At 40.0% G+C, this 25,832-nt stretch overlaps 1 protein-coding gene across 4 annotated transcripts; it reads left to right on the top strand.

The window, feature by feature from the left end:
* The first annotated feature begins 470 nt into the window (after positions 1-470).
* Positions 471-20,163, top strand: JHY (junctional cadherin complex regulator). Of its 4 annotated transcripts, none has more exons than XM_030023556.1 (9): positions 471-535; positions 1,584-2,007; positions 4,926-5,427; positions 9,380-9,490; positions 12,083-12,705; positions 13,505-13,790; positions 15,715-15,795; positions 17,079-17,204; positions 19,598-20,163. In XM_030023556.1, the coding sequence occupies exons 2-9, from the start codon at positions 1,616-1,618 to the stop codon at positions 19,799-19,801; spliced, it is 2,325 nt and encodes a 774-aa protein (XP_029879416.1). In that variant the 5' UTR covers positions 471-535; positions 1,584-1,615; the 3' UTR covers positions 19,802-20,163. The 4 variants fall into 4 exon arrangements, with proteins under 4 accessions (XP_029879416.1, XP_029879419.1, XP_029879417.1 ...); XM_030023559.1 differs by having other exon boundaries at positions 12,560-12,705; XM_030023557.1 differs by lacking the exon at positions 9,380-9,490.
* Positions 20,164-25,832: the final 5,669 nt, after the last annotated feature.

Here is a 25,832-nt window from a genome sequence, read left to right on the forward strand (position 1 = left end):
CTACCCACGGGACTCCCCAAACCCAGGGACCCAGCCACCCGCCTGCCAGCAGGCAAAGCGAGGAGGACGGCCGAGAATTCCCACCTGCAGAGCCCCGGCACGCCATCGCCGGGACCCGCTTCTGCTGCAGGAAAAAACCCACTGAATTCCTACAATAAAGGCCATTTACGTTACAGCAGAAAGCTGTACTTGTTTTCCTCATTAGATGATCATTATTTCTCACTAGAAGTAAGGGGGAAAAAATGCAGAAAAACGTTTCTGAACACCGCTAGGAAGGAACAGTTCCATTTTTAAGTGGAAAGTGGCTTCGCCCCGCAGCCCTCGCCCAGCCCGGGCGCTACCACGCTTCCCGCGGAGGGGGGGGGGGCGGGAGAGGAGGCGGACGCGCTCCCCCCCCCCCCCCCCGGCCGCCCTCGCACTTGGTAGGTGCGGCGCGGCGTCCGCCAGTGCCGCCATGGCGACGGCGGGCCGCCGGCGTGGGGCGGCGGGTCGGGGCTGGGGCTGAGGCCTTCGGGCAGAGCTGAGGCCTGTGAGGGTGAGAGGGGGCCTGTGAGGGGGCTTGGGTGCCAGGGGAGGCTTCGGGGGCGAGGGGAGGCACGCCTGGCCTGGCTTTTCTCAGGGGGGCTGAAGGCCTGCCTTCAGGCCGGAGAGAGGCTCCTGGGACAGGAGTTACGGGCAAGGCCTCGCCTCCCTCGGTGGACGCACTGCGGAGGCTGACCGGGGGTTGCTGACGGAGAGGCGGTTTCCAGCAAAAGGTTCCTTGCCGGTGCCAGGCTTTCCTCTCCGGGCTGCAGGGTGGGCACCACCGCCCAGCAGCGAGGGGAGCAGTGGATACAGGTGTCTGCCCAGGTGTAGAAGGCCTGCCGGAGGATAAATTCGCGTGTGACAGGCAGCGCTAACTAACCCTGAAAAATGAGAAATTATATTTTGCATTTCCGTGTCTAAACAGTCGCCCACGTACTAAAAAAACTCACAATGTGCCTTTAAACGGAATGGTCACACTGTATGCGCTGTAACTGACTAATGTACATGTCTTCACAAAACACTGCCTTTTTCCTTCCTCCCAGAGGCTTGTATCTGGTGGTGCAAACGACTTATGAACATTTAAATGCAATCAAAGGAAAAGAAACTCTCTTTCTAATTTAAGCAGCGTTCCAGTTCTTTTCACCCTGTTCTTCTCTGTCACACACACTTTCTTGCTGATAGCTTACACGTCAAGATGGTATAAGTTGAATAAAGAGAACATACGCAATTTCTTTTACCTCTCAAAAGTTAACATCAAATTTTGTTGCTTTGTCTTAGCTTCATTTTCTTTTTCATAAGCTGTTTATACATGATTAGCTTTGTTACCACTAATAGTTTAAGGTAGATTTCATAGCAGTAAGTCATGCATTTGCTGTATCGTGACCTTGATATTACCTGCTTAAAGGAAAAGATGAGAGTAAAGAATTGTTTTAACTATAGAAGCTCAAATTCTGAGCCTAAGCCAATGATACTGCCACAATTCTAGCTTTTAACAAATACAATCATTATTATACAGTGAACAACCTTTTTACATTTACTCTCGTGTTTTCCAAATACAGGGCTGGTGTATACCCTCAGTGCAAAACACAGAATGAATTCTTCAGATACGAAGTATATTTCAGTTTCTTCTCCACCCACTTGCAACATGAATAAAACCCATGTTCCTCAAAACATACTCATGCAACCAGATTTCCACCCTGCAAATTGGAAAAGGCCATCTGTAAGCGAAGGGGACTTTGCCTCAAGTCTGCACAACTCCCAAGAGTCAGACTCTGAAAGCCTTGTTCAGGAGAGACAGTATCAGTTAGAACTCCAGCAGCGGATTCGTGAAAATGAAGAGCTGGTAGGACTGTGTTCTGATGAGTTGGAGAATGACAGCTTAGAAGATAGCTTGGAGGAGATGAGTTTAAAAGAACAAGAAGGAGCTGAGTATGACACAAATCGATATACAAATGGAATACAAAAGAATGATGGTAATGGAAGGTAAGGCACAGGATTTTAGTAGATGAGTAGAATAGTTCTGACACTTTAAAACCTTACATTCCTCAGAATATACATGGCATCTTCAATACCAACTTATATTGCCAAAGTGCTATTAAGAGCAGCTACGGACTTGGTTACACACCAAGATGTACCGTTTCATCTTACCCACATTTGTAATTATTATACCCATTTCTCCAACACAGCCTCAACTGTTTATTATGTTGGCTGAAACACCAGTGTAGGAGGGTAAGAAGGAAAAGAAAACATCCCTCACAGACCAATACAGGTTCCCCCTGTACTGGCTCTAGACACTGCATACAGAGGCGAATGCTACATGCCTGTTTAGTTGCCTCTAAAACAGGCAGGCAAGAAGGGAGGAAGTGGCGAACAGATACACGTTAACCCCTACTCTTGAACATTGCTGGATAAGCTAATGGGGGGAGCATTTAACGACAGTTTCTTCTGGTCTATTAAATGGCCTATTAAATGTAGATCCCCTCTTATTCCTGTCTACTTGATCCAGAACTGCAGTCAGTGGAAGGAGCCTAATGACTGTAATGGGCTGTAGATCAGGCACTACAATATTTAGCAGTACGTGCTGGCTACCATCTCAAATAGGCAGCCATTGCCATGTAACTGGCATTACCTTCAGATGGTGCAGCAGCTCTGAGATCATGGGCTAGAGGGTTTCTGGAGCTGGGCTGTGAAAAAAGACCAGAGAGAAAACAAGAACCAGTACCCACACATCCTCTTTTTGTTTCTTACCGAAAGACCTGCGCTGAGCAAACAGGCCACTTCCTGTAGGAAAACTTAGAGGCAAAAATTGATGGGTTGAATCAATGCAGTTTTGTCCTTATAGCCGTATAAATATAGAATTAAAATTTCCAGGGTTACTGTCACCTTTAAACATTATTTAGAAAGCGTTAACTTGGTACCTAAAATAAAATTTAATTTGCTGTCATATCCATAAAGGTTTAACACTGCATAAATTGGGAATAATTCTCAAGTTTAAAGGGATTAAATTAAACCTGAAGTAATAATAATGTGCAGTTTCAATTTAATTGTCTACTTAAAATAAAATGGCAAACAAATGAAGGCTAAATTATTAACAGCATGCTTTTATTCACCTCCTCAACAGGCAAAATGGCCAGTTATTGAATATTTTATTGTGAGTGCAAATGATGTTAATTGTACTAGAAACATGCTCTAATTTTTAGTAATTTTTTTGACTGAATACTATGCTGAATGTGAGGCTCTTCATTAAATGGAAATTTGATTTTATTTTGTTTGAACTTAGCCTAGTAAGTACTCAAATGCAGTCCATTAACTGGAGCAAATATCACAGCATATACATATGAACCCCCCTCTCTACATCCATTACTAACCTCGGAATTTGAAGAGGAAACGCTGCATCTGTTGTCTACATACAACACTTTTGTTGATGAGTACAGAGTCCATCTAACCTTTATATCAAGTTGGGGGGAGGAATAAAAGGTGCACTTTTTGTCTGCAGATGATTAGAGATGAAGGAGCTCTTCACACTCATTTTGTTCCCGTGCAGTGACCTGGCCTGCATAATACAATTGAGCTGCTGTGCACACATTTCAGCACAATAGAACTCTTTAGCATTGTACTCTGTTATTTGAATCATTGCAATTATATCACATATTTCTGTACTCATTTCAAAATATGGTCACCTATTTCTGTTTGCCTGTGGTGTATGACAACTAGGAATAATAATGTTTTCACCAGTGTAAATCATCTAATCTCTAGTATACAGGATACCACAGCACGAATGCTTACCTGAAATGAAAAGCATTGCTAGAGAAACAGATTATTTTATTATTAGGAGCCACTTGAAATATAGGCATAGGCATGTAACTAATTTAGAAAGGATGAATAAATGATTTATGGAAATGTTAATATAATTAACTATCCCACAGTTTGGAGAATCCAGCAGATCAGTACATTTCTTTTAATAGAGGCTGAAGAGTCAACCAGGTTTCAGTGCCTATAAATGTCACTCTGAAAGGCTCACCATTTGTCAGTGCCCAAGAATCTAGGACTATGCTGCAGGTCCAGTTAAGAAAAAAACAGCATTAAAAGCTTTTTTTCTCCCACGCTCCTTACTCCTGCCACTGCTTGCACGTCTCCTGGAAGCCAATTTGTATGCATTTGGCTCCTGCAGTTGGTTTTCCTCCTGTTGGATCAGACCATAAACCATAAACAGAATCAATTGTGGGTTTTTTAAGGCAGACCATCTTTGTTCGCTTTATGACAAATGTAGTTCAGAGCAATGATTTGGATACTTGTTAAAAAAAACCAAGCCCACAAACCTTTCTGATTTATGTTTTTCTACACTTATCTCAGTTACAGCCTGTTTTTTAATGAGAAGTTACTTTAAGTTTTTTATAGACAGTTTTTTATTGAAACATCATGATGTTTCATAGGAATGAGAAGAGAGAATAAAAATACAGAGCTGTAGACTGTTCTTGCTTAGACAGCCTCAAACTGACGTTTGCGAGAGTGATTTTACTTAAAAGATATCACTTTTATTTCACACAGCAGAGTCTTTGAAGAATGAGCAACACTACTGTCTTTCGTAAGCTACATCACTTTAAAGGAAGCAACAGAAGCAGTACAATGTATCATTTCATCTTTTAGTTGATTCTACTAGTACTGATGTTTTCTATGCTAAATTTAGGGTAAAGATTGTATTTTACTGTGATCTGAATGTTAGGCCAATTTATCATTCACTGATAATGAAAAATAAAAATGAAGAGGACGTCCTGCCTAAGTTTTCTACTAAAAAAAAGCTTGATAAAACTGTTCTGATCCCGATCCTACAAACGGCCATGCCATATTCACTGAAATAATTCAGTTGACATAAATAATTTTGTGTTTCCTTTTTTAAATAGGAAACAACAGTCTGTGGACAAATATTTCAGCCTAAGGTACAATCCTAATTGGAAGAACACAAAAGAGGTAGCAGAATTTTGTGAGGCAGAAAAAGCATGCCAAGTTGCTGGAGGAAGCAGTGTGGACTTTTCACAAGATTCATTTTATCTCCATTCCAATGGCTCCCCAGAAGAAAAGAATCAACAGGAGGCAAAGTCACAAGATTCATTCTCGGAGTTTGGTACAGAACTACTAAGACGTCATGAACCAAATGCGACGGTCGGCAACGAACCTTTTAGGCTGCATACCAAAAGGAAGGAATCTGCAGACGGCTGTCATTTCAAAGCTAGTCCCAGTACATATGGCAGTGCTTTTTCTCTTCAGATTCAAGAACATCGACCACAAAGAGCAAAAAAAGACTTTGTCAAAAAAAATAAACGGACTTTAGGATTACATTCAGAGAAGATAAATTCCTATCTTCAATTACACAGTAAAAAGCAAGAAGTACTTCATCAAGAGCCAGTAGGTAACTTTTACATGTTTTCTAATTGGTATAAACTGAGGACTGTCTAGTGTAAAAATGGAATAGCTGCATGATCAGGTTTGCAGAGGAGGTAAGTAGATATACAATCTATCATGCAACTGATAACTTCAGATTTCCAGTGAGAATCTTGTTCATCCTTTATGGAATAATTGACAAGTCCTCAGTGACTCACAACCCCAGTGACGGCCTTGTTACAAGCCTAGTTAAGCTACGTATATTCTTGTCCATGAAGCATGTCACAGAGGTGATCTCTCACTAGTTTTTAATCTTGATGCTAAAGAAATCCTGGCTTCCTTCATATGGGATCTACGTTGCACCTTATCAGTAGTTCTTTTATTGCTGCCTCTGATTTTTCTCCGCTTGGCCAACATGAATTTGGTAACAATCATCTCTGCAAATAGCATATTCCAAATTTTGCTCAATGCAGCAAATGCAAATTGCTTCTAATAGCAGAACACTCGCAATTTTTTAACTGCAGTGGGAAAACCTGATGTCACCATTTGGCTTAAAAAGCTGTATTAGTGTTTTTCCACTACATTGATCTTAACAAAAAAGTGTACATGAAGTTACAGTTGAGTTTAAGAACCAGAAGACACATTGTGGTCACACTGCTTTCAAAGGCCATGCACGCTCTTGCTTATCACTGTCATTTAGGGCCACACATGCAGGAATATCCAAGAAATATGTGTTAGATTTGCGTGGTCAGACAACCCTTTCCCCCTACTTGCTTTCTCAGCCAGACTAAACCTTATATTTGAAATCAGTCAGCATATAACAGTCATGTACAGTACTTGGATTTGAAGAGCCTAGCTTTCTTATGATTGACTGCGAAATGTCAGACAACTTATATTAAGGATTAAGTGGAAATGTAATTACAGTTCCTAATGAACGATTATACACGAGTTTGTTGCTTTTACTTGCTACTTATTATGAATAATGGGAAGGTGGGAATCGTTGAATCACTCCATGAGTTGTAGCATAGAAAATTCTTAACTTGCAAAACTACAGAGACTTTCTGCTTCACGTGACACATTTTCCAAGGCTAATGAACAGTTGACACAACATTAGAGGGCATCTGCTGACTATATTACAATGAGTGTAATGGTGGACAAGCTTTTTTCTAGCAGAGCTATTAAGAGCACTTGTTTTTTTCGGTTATAATTTGGTTGATGGTAAAAATAATTAGTGTAGATTGATGCTAATTAAAGCTGTGTTGATATGATTATGTTTACTATTTGGGGAATTCTGAAAATGTTTCATATGTAAGTATTGGAGCCAGGGATCAGGACTTCATTGTGTAGACACTATTGAAAGATACATAATAGAAAAAAAAAATCTGTTAAAATCAGGACTATGTTGTAAGACTACCTTGCTGAAGTAGCCATGGGGACAGCAGAGCCATGACATAGCAGGAGCCAGGCAGCATGCATGTAGCAAGGTGTGTTTCTTTCTTTGACAAGTTGATACAGCCGCAACAGTATCACCACCTACTGTCAGCTACCTTTGTATTTGCTGTGGATAGGCATAGGAAGAAGTGCTTACCTCTCCTGTTCTTAATCAGGACATCCATTGCTCCGTCTCTTTGGAGGGGGTGAAAGAATGCCTGACAGAAGCATCTTGTTGACCAGAGCTGGCCCATGAGCCAACTTTGGTCACCTCACCTGGAAAACTGTATCAAAAGTGCAAAAACACCAAGTATGCAAAGAATCAAACAAGCCACATGTCTTCTGCTGGAGCGATCAAACATGTTCTGAACACTGTTTTTTCCTAAACTGGATTATTTTGAGGATGTTAAAGCTGGTTTTATTGATATGATCACTGTTGGCTATCAGGTACTGTGGTAATGAAATAGTGTTTACATTGAAGTAAGTACTTTGCATAGAAGTTTTTTCAGCTGACATAACATTAGGTAAAATATTTGCAGCCTCGTTCTTGCAAGATTTACAGCTGTTAATTCAGTGCATACAGACAGCAGGCTGTATGTAACAAAACATACCATAAATGTGTGTTGATCTGTATATTTACTAACTTATATTGCATTTTATAAAGCATCAAGTTCTTTGCAGTGTTGCCTGATTCTTTAAGAACCTGATGATGACTTTCTTTGAGAGAGAGAGAGAGAGAAAGAGAGAGAGAGAAGTAGTGGCCCAATCTAGCTCAGCTGTACTCAATATGAGTTGCTTTCCTACCTACAAGCCCCTTACTTCAAAGCAAGGAACATAATGTACAATTTTTTAATGGCTCTAGACCAAGGCACTCAGACTCTCTGTGCACTGCGCCTTACCTCAGTGTAAACACCTAATCAAGATTGCCTGCGCTTCAACAATAGCAGCCAAATGCAATTCGAGAACCACAAGCCTTTGAAGTCCTCACTGCAAAGGCCGGTTTTCTAGTCTGGGATAATGACATGCCATGATTGCTGTCTTTGTTGTATCTTTTCAGTAGAGAAGCAATTATAGGCCTCAATTTAACAGAATAGGCATTACACAGCTTATGATTCTCAAAATGCAATTTCATTTGATCATTTTCTCAATTTGATTGGTATTAATAGAATAGTTCACAAAAAATGCTGGCAGAGGTTGTGTCCTGTTCCTCTTTCAAAGAGATAATGTAGAAGTATGCTTTACCTGCCCAGTAAACTATCAATACAGTGAGTCAGTTGGTTCCACCAAAAACATCTTACTGACTGCAAAGCTGTATCTATCCACAGTTCAGGAAACCTGTGTGGTAACTTAATTTGTGAACTTTTCTAGTCACAGCTAATAGAATCTGCATTGCCATTTGGGGCAATGAGATCACCTGAAAACTCAGCAATAAACCCTACCTACCTTTTCCTAGTAGTCCTAATCTCTCACGCCCAAAGATGAGAGGCCCAGCTCCCCAAAAGGATTTAACACTTCCTTCACACTGATTGCACCGTTATGTTTTTCAGTTGATAATTCTCTTGGTCACAAATATCTTCTCAGTGCAAGTTCTCCTGTGTTAGCCAGTGTCACTCTGCAGTGGTGCATAGGTACTTCTACCACAAGCATGAGTCCAGCACATAGTTAGCTGTAGTCTCTTTACAGTGAGACTGCCTAACTGCACGCTTACTTGAGGTCACGCCTGCTGTAGTACTTAGCAGGATAGTTTGGGACAACACAAGTATAAATAAAAAGAAAGCATTGTTTTTCCTGAAGATTTATAGATTGGAAAAAAAGTTTGATGCTTTCAAGAAAAATTTTCATTATTGCTATATTTACGAGGGTATCGCTTTGCTTTGAAATCTGTAATGCCAGCAGCCACCCTCAAAAAATTGCTCAAATTTGATTTCCAACCATCATGCTGCCACGACTGCAGCCACGTGAAGATGTTCTTGTTTGTGGGCTTGCTGTTTTGCACAAGCTGTTTGATATTGTTGCCAGGCTATGTGTATTAGTTGTTTTATTTCTGCAGCTGCTACTTGTGCTATTCTACCAACATTACTATGTTTTGCCATCTTTTTCTGCATGACTCTATTGTTCAATATCTGCTATGGTGTGTGTCATCCATCAATATCTTGGTACACTGGCTGATTGCTTGGACAATGATGATTGTCTAGTTGCTTTTCTGTTATTAGGTACATCCACTGGCTCTCATATAAATGGACAAGCCCAGACATTTGAGAGTTACAAGTAGGTTTCTGTGCTGCATACTACCTGCAATTTTCTTTTCCTCTCTTCTTCTTAAAAGTAGAAGGAATACTCCCTACTACCATACCACTGTTAATTGGTTTTCTGCTTCCTTTTTCATTTGCTCTTTTAGCCGTCTGTTTTCTTGTTATCTGTTGTATAATGCCTAACTTTAGCATTTTAGCTTTAATAGGAGGCAAATTATTTCTCATTCTTTCCCCAAGACTTTTAAATGCTTTCATCAGGTTGGGCTGTGGCCATAAACATTCTTGGTTTTTAGGTTACAGATCCTAAAACTGTTGATGAAGAACCAGCTCAGAGTGTGCTACCATTCCAGATTGTGAAAATGGAGCCTGAAGACAAATGGTACCTGAAAGCGCAGCAGCTCAAGGTTCCTTTTTGATAGAACATGACAATTGAAATATATATGTAAAAGCATTGAAGTTTGAATATTTAAAGCTGTAATCTCATTACTTTTAAAGTACCAATTACTGGCAATAAATCCTTAGATATATATCAGTGGGTAATCACCAAAATTTAATGCATATGCTGCTTTATATACCGAATGATTTTAAATCAAAATAGATCCCAAATCCCCCAAAATTCTGAGCTCAAAAAAATCTTATCTATTTAGGACATTATTTGATTGATAATAATGTAAAAGCACAAACTAGTACATGGTCGTGTTTGATGGTTCATGAGGATTCTGAGCTAGAACTTAACTACTGTTGCATTACTTGTCACCTAAAATCCCCGTAAACATCGAGGGATTACCATAAAACAGAAAATGTTACAAGAAGAAAAAGTCGCAGTGACCTCCTCTGTACACGAGTCTATAGATTTGTTTTATGCTGGCCTTTCAAACCAATGCAATGGGATAGTCTTTGGAGCAATAAAAGAGACCAGGTTATCATCACTGATGAAAAACCAAGAATTTCAGAACCAGAACTTCAAGCCAACTGGAATTATTACTGCCAAACCTAGTTACTCTCTTTGTATTACAAGTATTTGAAGTAATTCAGGCAGACTGCTTAAATTCCCTGCTGTTTACTTAAGACTGGAAGCTGCATTTCTGTAAAGGACAAACAAGATTTTATGCTGCTGTTCATTGTGAGAGATGTGCTTTATATATGGAATTTGAGAATGAAGGAGGTGTGTTACAGGACTGCTCATTCCATTTAAATAGGACAACATTCGCCTGGTCCCAGTTTGGCAGCAGTTCATGATTTCCACCAGTGGCACAGTATGCCAGAACATTAATCATTACAGCAGAGGTCGAGCTAACAAATCATCATCTTGGCACCAGGAGTCAGGATTCCCCAGTGATAAAGCTTTCGCCAAAACATTCTGCTCTGTATGTGGATTTAATACCTACCATTAAGTAGTTATTCTGAGTGCATATGCTATGTAGTGATTGCAAGTGCTGCTAACAAAAGAACCCTAGAGAGACAGGAGGATGAAATGGAGGATTTTAGTGCTGACAAAGATTAAATGGATTGAGAATGGATTTGTATATTCCTTGGAAGGAAGGCCATGTCTTTCCTCAAACTGGGCAACACCTGATGCTGTAATTGGAAAGCGATAAATCTTAAATAAACTCCAGATTTAAAGTATGTCAGTTTAGCTCAAGACAGTAGTCCTGGTGTGCTTAAATTCTTAAATTGTTTCTTACCATTTGGATAATATTTTGCAGGATACAGGACAGGGAGGAGTGCTTGATTTAGAAATGAAATCATTTAAATCATTGACATCAGTCTGTTTCTACTGTGGACCAGTCTAATAGTGTGTACATAGCCATCTTTTCCTGAAATTTAGTACAGTTTACTTTCATTAGAGGATAAAAACCAAGAACTGATTTGATTTTTGAAACCAGGTGGTTGACGGTAAGCTACCACTTGTCTACAGGATTAGAAACAAGTAGTCCTGTGTATTTAAGGGCACCTATTTTTGCACCTCATTCAAATAAAACTCCCTCATTCCATATTTACCACAGCATCATTTCTTAGATATGGTCTGCATCTGTAAGGAACCATTTTTAGAGTGTTCTGCTTCAGAATTTGTCCTAGGCCATTAAGCAAAGTTTTGATGCAGTAATCTGCATTGTCTGTGCAGCACCTGAATAGCATCTGTGCTTCTGATCTTGACTAGGGGTTCCTACATATTTTAATTTTAGATTAAGTCTGGCCAGGCCATCACTTAGTCTAGCCATGACCATAATTTACTGAGTCAGGGTTAGGTAGAAGCAGCTCAGAGTGATTTGGATGGGTCTAATCAAACTTGTGCAAACTGGCCTAACTCATCATCAGTATGTTAAAGAACTGTTATCATAGCTGTGAAGGACCAATACCATACCTAGGTCTCTTTAAGGGCCCTTCTATGAGGACATGTTTTGTTAATTCAAAAACCCCAAACCCGAAGCCTTACAAATGCCACAAAGACAGACTGTTCTCCACACCATACTAGACTTCGGGTCACAGATGCTTTTCCTTTTACACTTCACTCTCTGCTAAGAGCTTACTTTTAAAACTAATTTCCATCATGATACTCATTCAGCTGTATGAAACATTGCTATAACCCTTTTCTAGTTGTGAGTGTATATGAAACAGGGCTGACTGGCTCCATACATCCCTGGTTTTAAAGGGACAGATGATTATGCACTCCAGCCTGTTCAGGCCTGTTCAAGGTACCACATCAACACATGTTCAAATTTCAGTACATGTTCAGAACTCAGTTTCATTGTAACTTGCACAGCTGCTTAGGGGCTGTCTGAAATAAGAATGTTGTCCTGAATTAGAATCATAGAACATGATGTAATCTAGTCAAAACATCAGTTAATCAGTTCATTTGTAGAATTCTAAGAAATAGCTACATGAAAGGCATTGTGACAGGCAAACTTACCCATACACTTGTCTATTGTTGATCTTAATGAACATATAAAATAGCAATCGCTGAAATTCACCCCACTTTTGATAACTTGTTTTAGGATCACCAAAATAAGTCCTCCCAGAGAAACAAAATAAAATCCAACCAGAGTCTGAAAGGGAGAGCTTTCCCAAGGAATGATAGCCAACAACCACCAGGAAGACCAGCAGAACCAAAGTCTTGGCACCACAGGCACCACCAAATATCAGAATTTCAGACTGTTCCCATGCAGGCAGTGGAGCAAGACAGCAGCAGCACACTGCAGAAATGGCTGTATCCAAGTCCTTCTGTTGGCCCTGACACTAATACAGCAGCAAATTCAGATGCTTGCTTAAGCAATTTCCCAAATTCAATACATTTTGTTAATCAGGATTTTACCACATCTACCTATCCTTTTCATCCAACAATACATAAATTTAACCCAGCAGAAGTTGTATCTCCAGCATATACCAACAAAGAGAACAAGAAATACCAGTATGATTCTCCAAATGGACTTCCACATGACCAGAAACATTTATACAACCATGTCACTGTGCAGCTTTTTGCAGGAGATAACAGTACCAATGGTCAAGCACATCCACATCAGAGGAATATTTCATCTACTTTTAATGTGAATTTTCAAGAATTGGTGAAGGATCAAGGATCACTTCAGGATTGCAAAAGACACATTTATGTGGATAAAAGGTATGAGAACTCTGCAATCAGTAGTTTATGGTAAGGATATAAGTGTTGAAACACTATCATAACACTATGATGCCCAGAATAAATAGACATAGACAAGAAAATGTTTTAAAGTCCAAAATACAAAATTATTTTGCTACAAACCTGCCACTAGAGACTACTACTGACTTAAGATTCATTATAACTATTGATTTTTAAATATGGTATTGGAAAAGGACAGTTCTGTACTCCAGGCTCTCTTGCACACAGAATTTTCCACAACTGAAAGTTTCATTCTGAAAGGCTAGAAGGTGAAGTTTAAATAATAGATAGCAAAGAGCACTGTGCATAAACTAAGTCTACTGCTAGCTGCATAGGGTTATATCAAAACTCGCCTTGTGGGGTGAATATCCAGAGTCATTCCAGTGCCAGCTCTGGCTCGCTACACATGGGGAAGGGCATGAAAATCCTTAGTTATGTAGAATTTCACCTGCCTTGATAAAAATGAAGGGTTTATTTCACATAGACAATTTATTCTTTCAGTACTCAGCAGGCCTGATCCAAAGCTATTTAAAGGCAGTTTTCATTGGCTTAAGCTAGCTTTGCATCAGGCTGAAAGTTTCCCCATCTATAATTTTTCCATGGACAGTTTCCTTACATTTGGGTGCAAGCAAAGTCAGTCATTGTGAAATACCTGTCTTTCTATCTTCATGTTCTCAGTATATTCTGTGAGCAAGGATCATCCCATGTACAGATTCCTTGTTGAGCTGTCTGCTGTATACAAATAAAGATTCTTATTTTTCCCCCCTCTTTCTTTTTTGAGGCCTTCTCAATCTTCAGTTCACAGTTCACCAACAGCCCCTTGTACAACCTCCCAATTTACACAAACAACGGAGCGACATCACCAAGAAATCACTCGTTTGACAGAAGCTCACTTAGCTGACAAGCACTTGTTCAGCCTACTTCCACCTATAATCCCACAGGTAGAAGGTGGTTCAGAGGTAGATCCAGAGAGCGGTGAAGGAAATCAAGTGAAAATAAGCCGAAGCAACTCAGAAGGATATCTCATGCAAATGGAAAAGCAAAACCAGCCTAAAGTCAGCAAGAAGGTAAGCAAGTAGATGTAGATTGGACAGTTTTACATTTCTATTTCCCCCTCTGATTAATATTTTTTTCCTTAATAATCCAAAGATCTTAACCAAAAAAAAAAAAAAAAAAGGAATGGGAACCAAGAAATATTTTATTGTTACAGAGAGCACACTGACACACACTGACTTGCCCAGAGCATTAAAAACCAAGGAACAAAGCTGGAAACAGACACTAAAATCATTCTAGTCTAAAGAGCAAGGTGGTTCACCACCACCTCTCCCTATGTCACTTTCAGTCTTGATTAGCTCTAAGAACACACAGAGCAGTGTTTGTCCTTTTAGTTATCCAGTGATAAAATGATTTAGGATAAAGCTATTTGTATAAAGCAGCAGGTAGCCAGGGCTCAGATCTGAGCAAACCATTATCCTGGTCATGCTCATTTGCTATCCAACTCAAATCTCTTGGTTTCCAAGGGAATCAAACTGAACAATAACAAACTTAGAGGATTTGTAAAGCTAACGGCATAAACATTATTACAAGTCTCCTGATGATCCCATTTTGGTCCTTATTAAAACTTGGTTCTTTTTGTCTTTTCTGTGTGTCCAGTTTCATACTGTAACCAGTTAACACAGATGCAGTGGAACAGCATAGAGATATCCCTGTGTGTCCATGACAAATGTTTAAGAAGTTAGCTCCAAGTCTCAGGGCAGACAAAGTAAGCTGGAATAATTACTCATGTGTTTCATCTAGAAGGCAGTTTGTGTATTCCTGCTTGAATGCCTCTAAGAAGAATTAGCTGGATTATGATAGTAACTGAAGGGCAGATTTCCTTCCCTTTCTGTTCCCCTAAGTTCAAACCATTGTTTCTTTCCTGTATTTTCAGTAGCTTTCTCACGCTTCATATGTGAGGAATGCCACAGAGAATAAGACTGTTTATGTCTCACAGAAAAATCCAGCTTTTCCTAGTAAACAGATGCAGTCATACTCATCGCATGAAGTGAGAAAACCCTGATTTTGTTGCAGACAGCTAAATTATTAACTCTTCATAGCACCTTAAATTAAAAGTTAGATGTAAGTATATCACAAAAGAATAGGGATAAATGACACAAAGAAACATCAAATAGAAAATTCAGTGCATAGAATTAGTTTCTCTGCAGTTGAGTTTAACTTGAACACACCCTTCGAAGAAATGCACGTTTTATTTGCATATAGAAATTTCTTGGTGTTTCTGCATTACTCTGTGACTGAAATTACTATAGAGCCCATCATAATGAGTTTCCACTGACAAGTTTTAAAACACAGTCCACTTCTAAAAATTAATCTAGTGTTCTTGAAAGAGATTAGAAAGATTCTGGAAGTATCAGGGTCTTTATGGTAATGTCATGAAGTATTGAAATGGCATCACCCATGACTCACCTTCTGCCTTCCCTATGCACTTGTAAAGCTTTTGCTGTGCTGCAAGGCATGTATTTTTGAACTGTCTGTGAACAATTTTCCATTGCAGTTTTGAGAACAAGGAAAGGTTACTGTTACTAATAACATTTGCCTAATTTTTTTACCACCAAAATCAGGTACTTTCATCTGCTTCTCTTGTAACAGTTTCTTTGGAGTTTCATTCTAATAACAGTCAAATGGGTCTCTTTAAGCTGTTGAAAAATAAAGCTCACAAAAGATCATTTTTGACTAAGAAAGTATTGCTTTGTGATTTTGATGATTGGCAATTACCCACCTAGATTCAAAGGAAATACAGTGTAATTTGACTTGTGCAATTAACTCAATCTTCTTGGTCACTTACAATCCTTAAAATGAGACATGCCAGAGGTAAGAATGAGACTGCAAGTTGAATCCTGCTCTTATCTTGGGCATCCGCTACAAGACTTGCTTTAATTATGCTCTCCGTGAAATCATATAAAGGAAAACCTGTTACTGCTGTTTGTTTTTCAGCCATGTAGCTCAAAAGCCTACATAAATCTGAATGTGAAGTTTGGAGGCCTTGGACCTGACTATGAAGCAATCAAAGAGAAAGTAAGCAGTCCTCATTATATGATCTGCTTTTCAGTTGTGCAGAGTGAACTTAGGCAGGGGAGAATGGCAAAGAAATCACTGCTGAGAAGCAACTTAGGTTTGTCTGGCACTTTATGTCCTTGACTCCAAGTCTAGCTTGAGATCCTGAGGGGAGATTCAAACAAAAGGAAAGACAACTGTATTGTGGATAATTTTAACCCTCTAATTTTGTAGTTCCAGAAACAGGGAGTAGTTCACAGAATTCAATAGGGCTAATTGCACATCAGTAAATTATACACTCATGTGACTGAGTTGCATTGTCATTCCCGTTGTAGAAGGTTTGCCTAACCTTCGAAGTGGAAGTAAAAGAAGAAGTTGTGTAAACACAAGAAGAAAATAGCTGATTGTGCGTTACCCTATTGAAATGGAGACAGATGTTCAGAAGGAGTATCTGAACAACTGGTATCGTTTGACCTGTTCTCTGCTGATAATGAGGGTCTGGTAGCAGCTGTATATCTAAGGTACTGCAAACTCCATCCTGCATGCTTTGAGACCCTATTAATCTGACAACAGGTGCTTTATATGGCATTCTTTATAGAAACATTGTAGGACAGCCGGAAGGAAAAATGACAAAATGATCATCCCTTTGGAGTCATTGAGAAGCCCCTGTATTTTCTTCCTCCTTGCCATAAATGAAACAGGTTAGAGATCTGAAATTGGAATGGACAGAGTGGTGCATAGCTCAGACCTCTGTGCGTTTTTAACACCATCGTAACACTTCTGGAACCTGGCATGCCACTGGGGTATCATTGCATTGAAAGGAAATAATTGACATTGGCTGATAACGGGGGCAAGGTAGAGCATGCTGCTGAATTTGAGCATAGTGAATTGCTGGAAATATAAAGACACAGAATATCAGTTAAGTAAATCAAGCATGTCATTCAGGGCTTTAAAAGTAAGTATAGAGGTTTTAAAAGTCATTGCAAAAGCTGACAGAAATGAGCACAGCCCTTTTAGAACTGAACAGATATATTGAAACATTCAGAATAAAGATGCACCTGTTGCATTTCTGTTGAGCTCTATCCTCGATACAGTCCAAGAAGAAGCTCTTAAAAATGAAGAGTGACTAAAAAAGCTGTGCCATTTATCAGGGTTTCCCGTTGTGCTCTGCTGAGGAACGATCAATAGCGTAGCCAGGTTAAACAGCAACAGAGGTGTAAATGGAAGACTCGGGTGGAAAAAGTGTTTCATTGCTGGATCCACTGAGACATTTAATTAACCATAGACTTCTTTCCTTTTGTCAGAAAGAGAAGTTAAAGCAACAAAAGGAATATGCCAAGCAAATTAAGGAACACAATATGAAAAGCATTGCTTCTGTTCAGAGGTTACCTACAAAACCCCAGGTCATATCTTCAGTGTCAAGACAGAAGGTAAGAACAGAGTCCCTTTAAAACGCACACAAGGAGGGATTCTGGACTTTGCACAAAGAAAAAGAAGAGCATAAATTTAACTTACAGTAGGCTGGAATAGTTTGCCCACTTTGGTTTTCCTTTTAACAACTCTAAGGACTTCTACTCTCATGGGGTGCTGGCAAGTGCTCATCTGAACATCTATTCTGTTATGGCTGTAGATGTATGCCAAGAGTTGCTGATTTCTTTGCCAACAGCAGTCTTCAGTCCATCCATCTGCCTTGCTCTTCATGAGAGCGTACCAAGTGGAAACAGAGCAGTACTCCATCCAAGCTACCAGCACTCAACTTGGCTTAAACAGCTAGTGATGTTTTCCTGGGGAAAGTGTAGGGATAAAGGAGAGTGGGACCCTCCTAGGAGCTTTACCCCATGCAGCACATGCTCTGCTTCACATCAGGTAGAGGCCACACTACTGCAGAATGCACTCTTCTAATGGACCACAGATATCCTCTTTTTAGTCTATTTTCCACCTGCCTGTCAGTCTCACTCACAAACTCTTTTCACTTCAGTTGCATAGCTACAGTAATTGGTCTTATTTTTCAAGCCCACACAACATCACTTTAGCCTTCACTGGCCTTCAAAAATAGCCCAAATGAGCAATGACTGACTACATGACAGTGGCATACATAAACAAACAAAGGGAGCACCTTTTCCCTATTGCAGGAAGTGATAAAGCTCTGGAAATAGCATGTATTTTACCCAATCAGTTCTGCAGGAGCTCACTGCCTGGTGCTGAAAGCACGCTAACAGGTATTTCTCCAAGGTGATGAATGCGAACTGCATGCTTCAGGAAATAAGTTTTGGAGTTTAATATCAGTTGAATTCCTCAGTTACTTGCATTTATTTCCAAACCTCACGTAAACCACAAAGAGAAGAAACAGTATTCTTTGGATGTCAAAAGGGCTTTGGATTCCTTCAGAAGACTTCCCAGTCACTCTTTCACCGAGAACGTGAGATAATGCAACTTCCACTTGAGATGTAACAGGTGTTTCCAAATACATGTGACTGAAACACAGACACCAAAAAATGTCCCAGGTTAAACCAGGGCTTTCTCAGTTTCAGGTTTTCTGTAATACTGTTTCCATTCCCTCTGCAAGACAGCCTTCCAGATTCCATACATCATTCCATACTATCTGACACTCTTGCAGGTATCTGCTTTGTATTCCTCTTTCAGCACGGCCCTGCTCAGCTTCAGTGAGACATGTCAGATCTAGAACAACAGCTTGAGTACTCCTGGTTTTCTTTTCAATTTTGATAGTTAAGCTTATCATGCAGTAGAACGTAAGCCTGGTTAAACAGAACTTACATACTTCTTGTTGCACTATATAGCCTTTACCTATGTCTCACATTCACGCGTGCAAGTTTACCTATATACTGCTACAGAAATACATACTGGGAAAAGCGCATGATAAAAGGAAACACTCTGCCAGTGTGGGAAGTACAGTTCTTCAAGATATGCTGTCCCTGTCAGTATTCCATTAGTGCCCTCCTTTCCCTCAGCTTCACGGTGTAGTTGTTCAGCATACACACACTCAAGAGTGTCTGAAGTAGAAAAGAATTGGAATGGTGGTTTATTTCATGCTGCTGTTCATATTCTGAGTATAGTACGTGTGGGTCCTGCGCAGACTGCGTGTTACTGGTAAAGAAATTTCCAGTCACAATAGAATATGCATTGTTATAACAGAAGTCTGGGAACTCTGGGAGAGGCAATTCTTTGTTTCACTCTGAAACAGTTATGTGTTAAGGGTTGGCATGTCTAATACCATCCTCACTTGTTCAGAAATCTTTTCCTGTTCAGAACTGTGTTAGCTTTGAAATTAACCAAAAAGGAATTTGGCAAGGGATTATTTTAAATCAGGTTCCAGAGAATTTAAAACAATTACCAAGACTTCATTTCAAAACTTGTTTTAACTTTTTAGGCCTTTCAATACATCAATTCCTTAGAATTTGTCATAGGAGCACTCCGTTTCCGTCCATGTCATATTAGCTTGCAGAGCTCCCTGCTGTAAGATATGACTGAGGACAAGAGCTTAATGAGACTGAAAAAAAAAAATGTTTGTAAACTTAATAGACTCGTGTTGCTTTTTCTTTTTAAAGAAAAAACACTGCTTCAGTATTTAAGGTGGCCTCCAGTGGTAAGTGTCAGAAAGCAAATCTCCTTGAGGTGGGTAATTTTGCCCACTGCAGAGGTTTCTTGCAGTCACCACTGAAGCATCTAGTATTGAACACTGTCAGAAACAAGATCAGGAATTAGCAGAACTATTAATTTGACTCAACAGAGAAACAGCTAAATTTTCTTGGAAATATTGGTCAGGTTTTCTCGTAATCAGTTACCCCAATTTTCATGCTTTTAGGCTCTGGAATATGCTAAGACGATTCCTAGACCAAAGACTTTCACGGCAAGACAATCAGATGAAGAGGTGAAAGAGGAACGAGTTCTGCCACAGACTTTAAATGGCGACAGTTTACCTCAAATTGCATCCTTGGAAACTTTGCAAAATAGACACGAGAAGGAGAAGCAAGTTGTAGCTGCTTTCAGAACCCTTCATATCTTATAAGTATTTTGAAATTATTAGGGATATCTTCAAGGCAAAAATGTCTGAACTCTTTAATTATGAGCTATGACCATCACATCTTGATTTACCATTCCATAAAGTGGCTTAAGTTTAATCATTGTTAAATTTTAGAATCAGTTCTATTATGCCTAATTTTAAAAAATGTAAACAGTTGCATATGTAGCATTTTAAATATGGTCATCTCTGTTGTTATTTTTCTTTGAAATCAACTGATCTAGCAGTTGCATCTTTCAGACTAATCAGCTGTTGGCTTGCCACAGCTGGATCATTTTTAGACATGTCAAACATATGGGCATATCTACAAAACACTAAAAATAAACATCAGTTTCATTTGATGATCTCAATACCAGCAATGTTTCTCTTTTTGAAGTGCAGAGGAGATTTTGGCAGACTGTCCAGAAATAAAGCCAATAATAATCCATTGCTGGTAAGAAAGAGAATAAAAACGTGCACCAAACATAGCAGTTGGTAATGATACAATACTAATTACTCAAATGTTACTCTGTTATCTGTTAGTGAATAGTTGTCACATCAAGACCAAAATTTTGAAGCTTCATCTGGGACAAGGAAATTCAAAACAACTACTGGCTGATCATGCAGACAATCTGTTATTAGCCAGAAGCAGTTTGAAAATATATTGAGTAACTAAGGATAATTGAGAGCTACATGTTTGAGAGGAAACAGCTTTTAACAGATTAAATCTATAAAACTAACAACAAACAGATGGGTTTCTTACGATTGTTCCGTTTCTTTAACTTAGTAAATTATGAATTAAGTCAACATATGAAATGTGATTAGAACCCACAACAAGGGAATTTTGAAGAAAACACACTAAATTCTCTTAGAAAATAGGCTAGTTAAAAGGAAAAAAACCCAGCAACCTTGTGATTATGTGTAATTGCTTTATCCAATTTATTAGGTCCCCTTTTGTATGGGAGGAGAGAGAAAATTAGTCTTTGGGCAAGAAAAAGGGTTTGAGTCTCCTTGAAGGAGGCTAACAATGGAAAGGTAAGGTGGGGAATAAAAGAGATAATGTCTTTGAAATGGCTTTCTCTTTTTCTAGATGCACCTTTTCTTAAAGGTAAAGATAGAAATGTGTAAGACTTAACACATTTCTGGGTTAACATTTCATTGGCTGGATGTCTCACAGGAAAGATAATTTTCCAGTAGGTGTACAGTGACATCAAGGCATTGGAGGTATGACATATATTGCTGGAAAAGTCCTTTACCTTTCATTTTTTAGAGTCCTGGGTGAGTTTGACCTAGATCCTACAGTCCTCAGGATGCCTCAGTCCTCCTGAAAGTGGGTTAGTTGCTGAAATACACCCTGCAGAATCTCCAATCAGACTCCCAACCTAATATGGGAAAAAATTGATGGCCATACTGCATCTCTCCGTCATGGAAAAAGGACATGTTCCTTTCTTTAAAGCCATCCTGACCCACCTGAGAGACAGGAAGCTCTCCACCCTGTCGGTTGCTTCCCACCACCCATGCCGAATTGGACTTTTAGACTTCTCCGGCGGAAGTTTGTGACATACATAATCTTTGGGGGAAGCTTGGTGGATGAAGTGTCTTCCAATGTGGGGAATGTGGGCCAGGTTGCAGGGGAAGTGTTTTGCATATCAAAGTGCAGCAGCAGACATCTTCAAATGTCCACTGCAACTTCTGGAACAGGACCATCCTCTGCCTCAGCCTCCTTTCTCCTCACCTTTGGGAACTGCATTTGCCCCCTCTGTAGAATGTGCATGCCTGCAGCATGATCCGTCAAGCTAGGTTGGGTGAATGTTTCCATGCTCTGCCAGTTGCTGCTTTGCATTTATTTTTAAACCAAATGGTAGCACTTTGAAGCATTTCTGATTAGGGAACCTCAACTTGTTGTTTCTGCTTAAAAGTGATAATCCCCCCTTAATACAAACCTCAAGTACCTATTTTAATGAAACCTTCAGATGAATATCAAAGAGCTATTTACTCGTATCTAATATTTTAATTAGATTATATTCTCAATTTAACCCATTAAACCCCCTTTGATGATCTCCGTGTTTAGTGTTTAGCCCCAGATGCTGGAGGTAATGAATATTGGACCTTTGATTTAATGAGAACTTCTGCCTTTCCAGCCTGACTCCCTTTGTATCCCCCTTTTTTATTTTCTGAGCTATAGAATTCAGTTAATTGAAGAAGTCTCTTACCACCACACATTAAGGAACCTAAATTAGCATCCCTTTTCTGATTAGAAAATGCAAGCAGACATTTTCTCTTTGATCTGAGGATTGAGTTGAAGTAGGCAACAGTCCCCTGAAAATGAGCTGATGGCCTTATTATTTGGCTGACATGCAGATGCGTCCATGTGGTGCAAAATGCTTAATGTCTTAATTGATCACCTTCCTCCCTATCTGTTATCCTACTACCTTTTCGAGCTCCCATAAATTAGGGTGATCATTCTGGGTGGGTGGTGTGTTTCGTTTGGTTTTTTTTTTTTACTAAAACAATGAACTTTTAGGAAACATTTAAATACTAAACCCATGCTAAACTAGAAGCCATGTATGCTTACCTGATGCTGCATCTGGGGGGAGGGGGATAGATTTTTTTTAAAAACACTGATCGTGATCATCTCACAAACCATTTGGAAAGGACTGGTTTTTTCATTTTTTTTCTTCCAGAAAAAGACATTATTTCCAGCATATGTGGAAAGAAAATCTTTTGATCTACCTCAATACTAATGCAAATTTTTCCTGCACCTAACAGGGTGGCATAAAAAGGGACTATGCAAGTAAATGATGAGCATCCATCTGCTTAAAAGCAAAGGCCAAAACTTAATGTCTTTCAAATTATGAAGGCAAGGAATTTAAATAAGAAATAGGTCTTGGATTTTGCATTAAGTATTCAGGGAGAGATTGAGCTGGAGTAGAACCTGCCTGCCATAGTCCCATGGTTCCAGCAAAGCTATCACAGAGCACAGCGTTACTCATCCAGGGGCACAGGCTGCCTTCACAGGGGCAGAAATGTGTTTGTGTACACCACCCAATAGAACTTCTCAGCATTTACTTGGAGGGCCCTTTCTAGTGCCACCATTTCCTCATATCTTAGATTCAGGAAGAGTAGAAGCTGAGACCACCTTCAGTGGTCAAAGACTTGGAGTCAGTTCTGCTTAGGAACAATGCTGCTGCAATAACATCACCATCACATTTCTTTCGAAGATAACTGAAGTCGGCTTCCCACCACCATCTCACAAAAGGTATGAACAGCTGGCTCATCGGCTGCTGACTCTGACAAAAACATACTGTTTTATCAGTTAAAAACATTAAATAAGCAGAGCCTAAAAGCCATGTTCCATCATTACATCTCTAAAGACAAACTGTCAAAGATGAGGATTGTAAACCAGATGAGGTTATGTCTTAGCTCCTGTAGTCACTGAATACTTCAAATAGGCATGGACAAGCTATAATGTCCAAACAGCCCACAAGCCAAGCATTTGATCATTATCATCTCCGGTTAGGGATCAATTCTACAGTAAATTATAATAGCACGAAGAATATGCCTTTTTTTTTTTTTTTTGCATGTTGCCCAAACCTAAGTGCTCTCTGCGTGAGAATAAGCAGGCATGTGAAGAAAGGACCAACTCTGGTGACTGCCTGTGTGGTGTGAGAAAGAGCTGTAGATGCACAGAATCGCAGTGATAGGTAAAGGCAGCGAATCTCCACTGGTGACAGCTGCAAGGGTGAGTTAAAGCAGCCTGCCTTACAGAAGAGCCTGCTTTGAACAGAAGTGATACTGAGCCAAAAACCTGGATGGAGCAGATGCTAAAGAAGCATCCAGCAGCTCAGCAAGAGCTTTGCATAATCATTGAGTGCAGAGTGTGCAGCTGCAGGTAATACCACAGGGCTAGTTTCCTGTGTGTCGTAGGAGCACTTAAGGGTTTGTTCCAGCAGTCAGAGCAAAGCCAACAAGATACACAACACTGGAGAATATTGAGTCTTTACTTTAGGAAAGCAAGTTGAGTGGTCTCAGCTATAGCTGAACAAAGCGAGTCACAAAATTTGGTCAGCTTGCCTTTGCTCCTGGCATTTCAGAAACCTGTATCATGGAGTTACCTCATTATCGTGAGTTAAAACCAACTTCTTCCCTGAAAGACTATCTGTACCGTAACAGGTAGAAAAGGCACTGCAGTCCACTGTGGGATCACCTTCACTAAAGCATACACTTTACACCCACCTGCCTTTATCACCAAGTGCAATGTATTGCTACCACTGCACGAATACTATGTCAGTAACTGTAGCCACCCCAAGGCACTTCTAGCAATGGAGCTAGAAGTGTTTCATCTAAGCTTATTATGCTATAGAAACAAGATAAATCCAAGGCAGAAATAAGCCACTTTTTAAGCCAAGACAGACCATCCGAGCAGGGGTTTGCAGTTAATTAGGGTGATGCTGTTTGTTACAGTGACTAGAAGAGAGGAAGAAGAAAGTCATCAGCTCAGGAGGCTACAACACTCAGGAGTTCGCAGTGCTGTAGTCAAGCATCCTCGCTACATTCACTTGCCCCTCCTCGGTTCCTCAGCATGGCCCACGCCTGCAGAAACTTCACTTCAGAAAACCAATGGAAAAAATTGCACTAAGTCCATCAGCCAGCAGAGAGAAACAGTGAGCGGAAGTTGTAGAAACCTGGATCACTTGCTGGGCCTGGCCGTAGGTTATTTACACCTTCACCAAGCGACAGCCCATGGTACTTTCAGGGACAACACTACACATGTGTTTAATAGCAAGACTTTGCAAATGATTCACTCTATAACTGCCCATACAGCCTGCATATCTGATCTGCTTTTACATAGCTCTGGCCATAGAAGGAAAAAACTTGGGTTGGAACTGCTTTCCAGTCCGATGAAAGGTAAAAATGTTAAGGGCAGCAGACAGGAAAATGCTCGAAATCAGAACAGAAAGCAAAGGTTGATGAAAGGATTTTATAGACCTTTTTTTTCAATTTTCTTTAATGAAAACAACAATAAACATTAACCACTTAGGTGCTAAAATAAATTAACAGGAAACAATTTCATTAAAAAAAAACTCACAGAAGGATTTTAATGAAAATCAGTACTTCAGTGGATTTCTTGAAAAATAAGAAATCCAGCAAGATTTCCTATTTCCAGCAATTATTTCCTGCAAGCCATTTCCACCCCAGCATTTCCCAAACAAACATGTAATTATTTAGGAAAAAAAAAAAAAAAAAAAGAGTGCACCAGCTCTAAGCAATATCTCCCCTACTCCTCAAGCTTCTTAGGGAGAGCAGCAAAGGGAGAGGCAGGAAAAAGCCAGCAGTTGTCACCAAATAAGTCAGGACCCGGGAATAAAAACTCTTTTTATTTATTTTAAGAGAAAAATCTTTGAAATAAACAAACAAAATGCCTCCCCAGCCCTTCCTTCTTCCGAGGACCCTCTCTACTCTCCAAACACACAATAACCTCTTCCCAAAAGCTTACCCAGACTGTCTAGAAATGACAGCCTCCTGCCACCAGCCTGGCAGGCATTGCTTCCCAGCCTGGAAGGAGCTGGCTGGTAGGAAAGGGGATGTCTCAGGTAGTGACTATTTCCTTCCTCTGTCTCAGTCTCAGGGGTTTTTGCCCTCGTTTGCTCCAAACTTTCTGGGATAAGCAGCCTGTTCGCAAAGCCTTCTCCTGTTACCTGCAAGGCTTAGCACACGCCACTGCAGTGTCCGAACCGGGATGGGGACTTCCCTGGGGCTGGGTGGTTCACAGTCTGCCCGTATTTGTCACTGAGGTTGCTAGTGATCAGTGGCTTTGGTTTTAAACATGATTGTCATTTTAAACGTTAGCCAAGGTGCCTAGAACCATAGAGAGGTGAAGGTAAGTGGGTGTTTGTGGATTTGATTTTATTGGTCACCATAAATACTTTGTGAAGAAGAAAGTTCCTGTAGTGGCAGGGGAGAGGCAGCAGAGACTTGAGAGTTATTTGACTCATATTCTGACCCTTCCTCGTAGACCTGGCATGTCCTAAGTGCGATA

Source organism: Aquila chrysaetos, chromosome 8 (assembly GCF_900496995.4).
Source record: "Aquila chrysaetos chrysaetos chromosome 8, bAquChr1.4, whole genome shotgun sequence".
In the NCBI taxonomy this organism is placed as follows: domain Eukaryota; kingdom Metazoa; phylum Chordata; class Aves; order Accipitriformes; family Accipitridae; genus Aquila; species Aquila chrysaetos.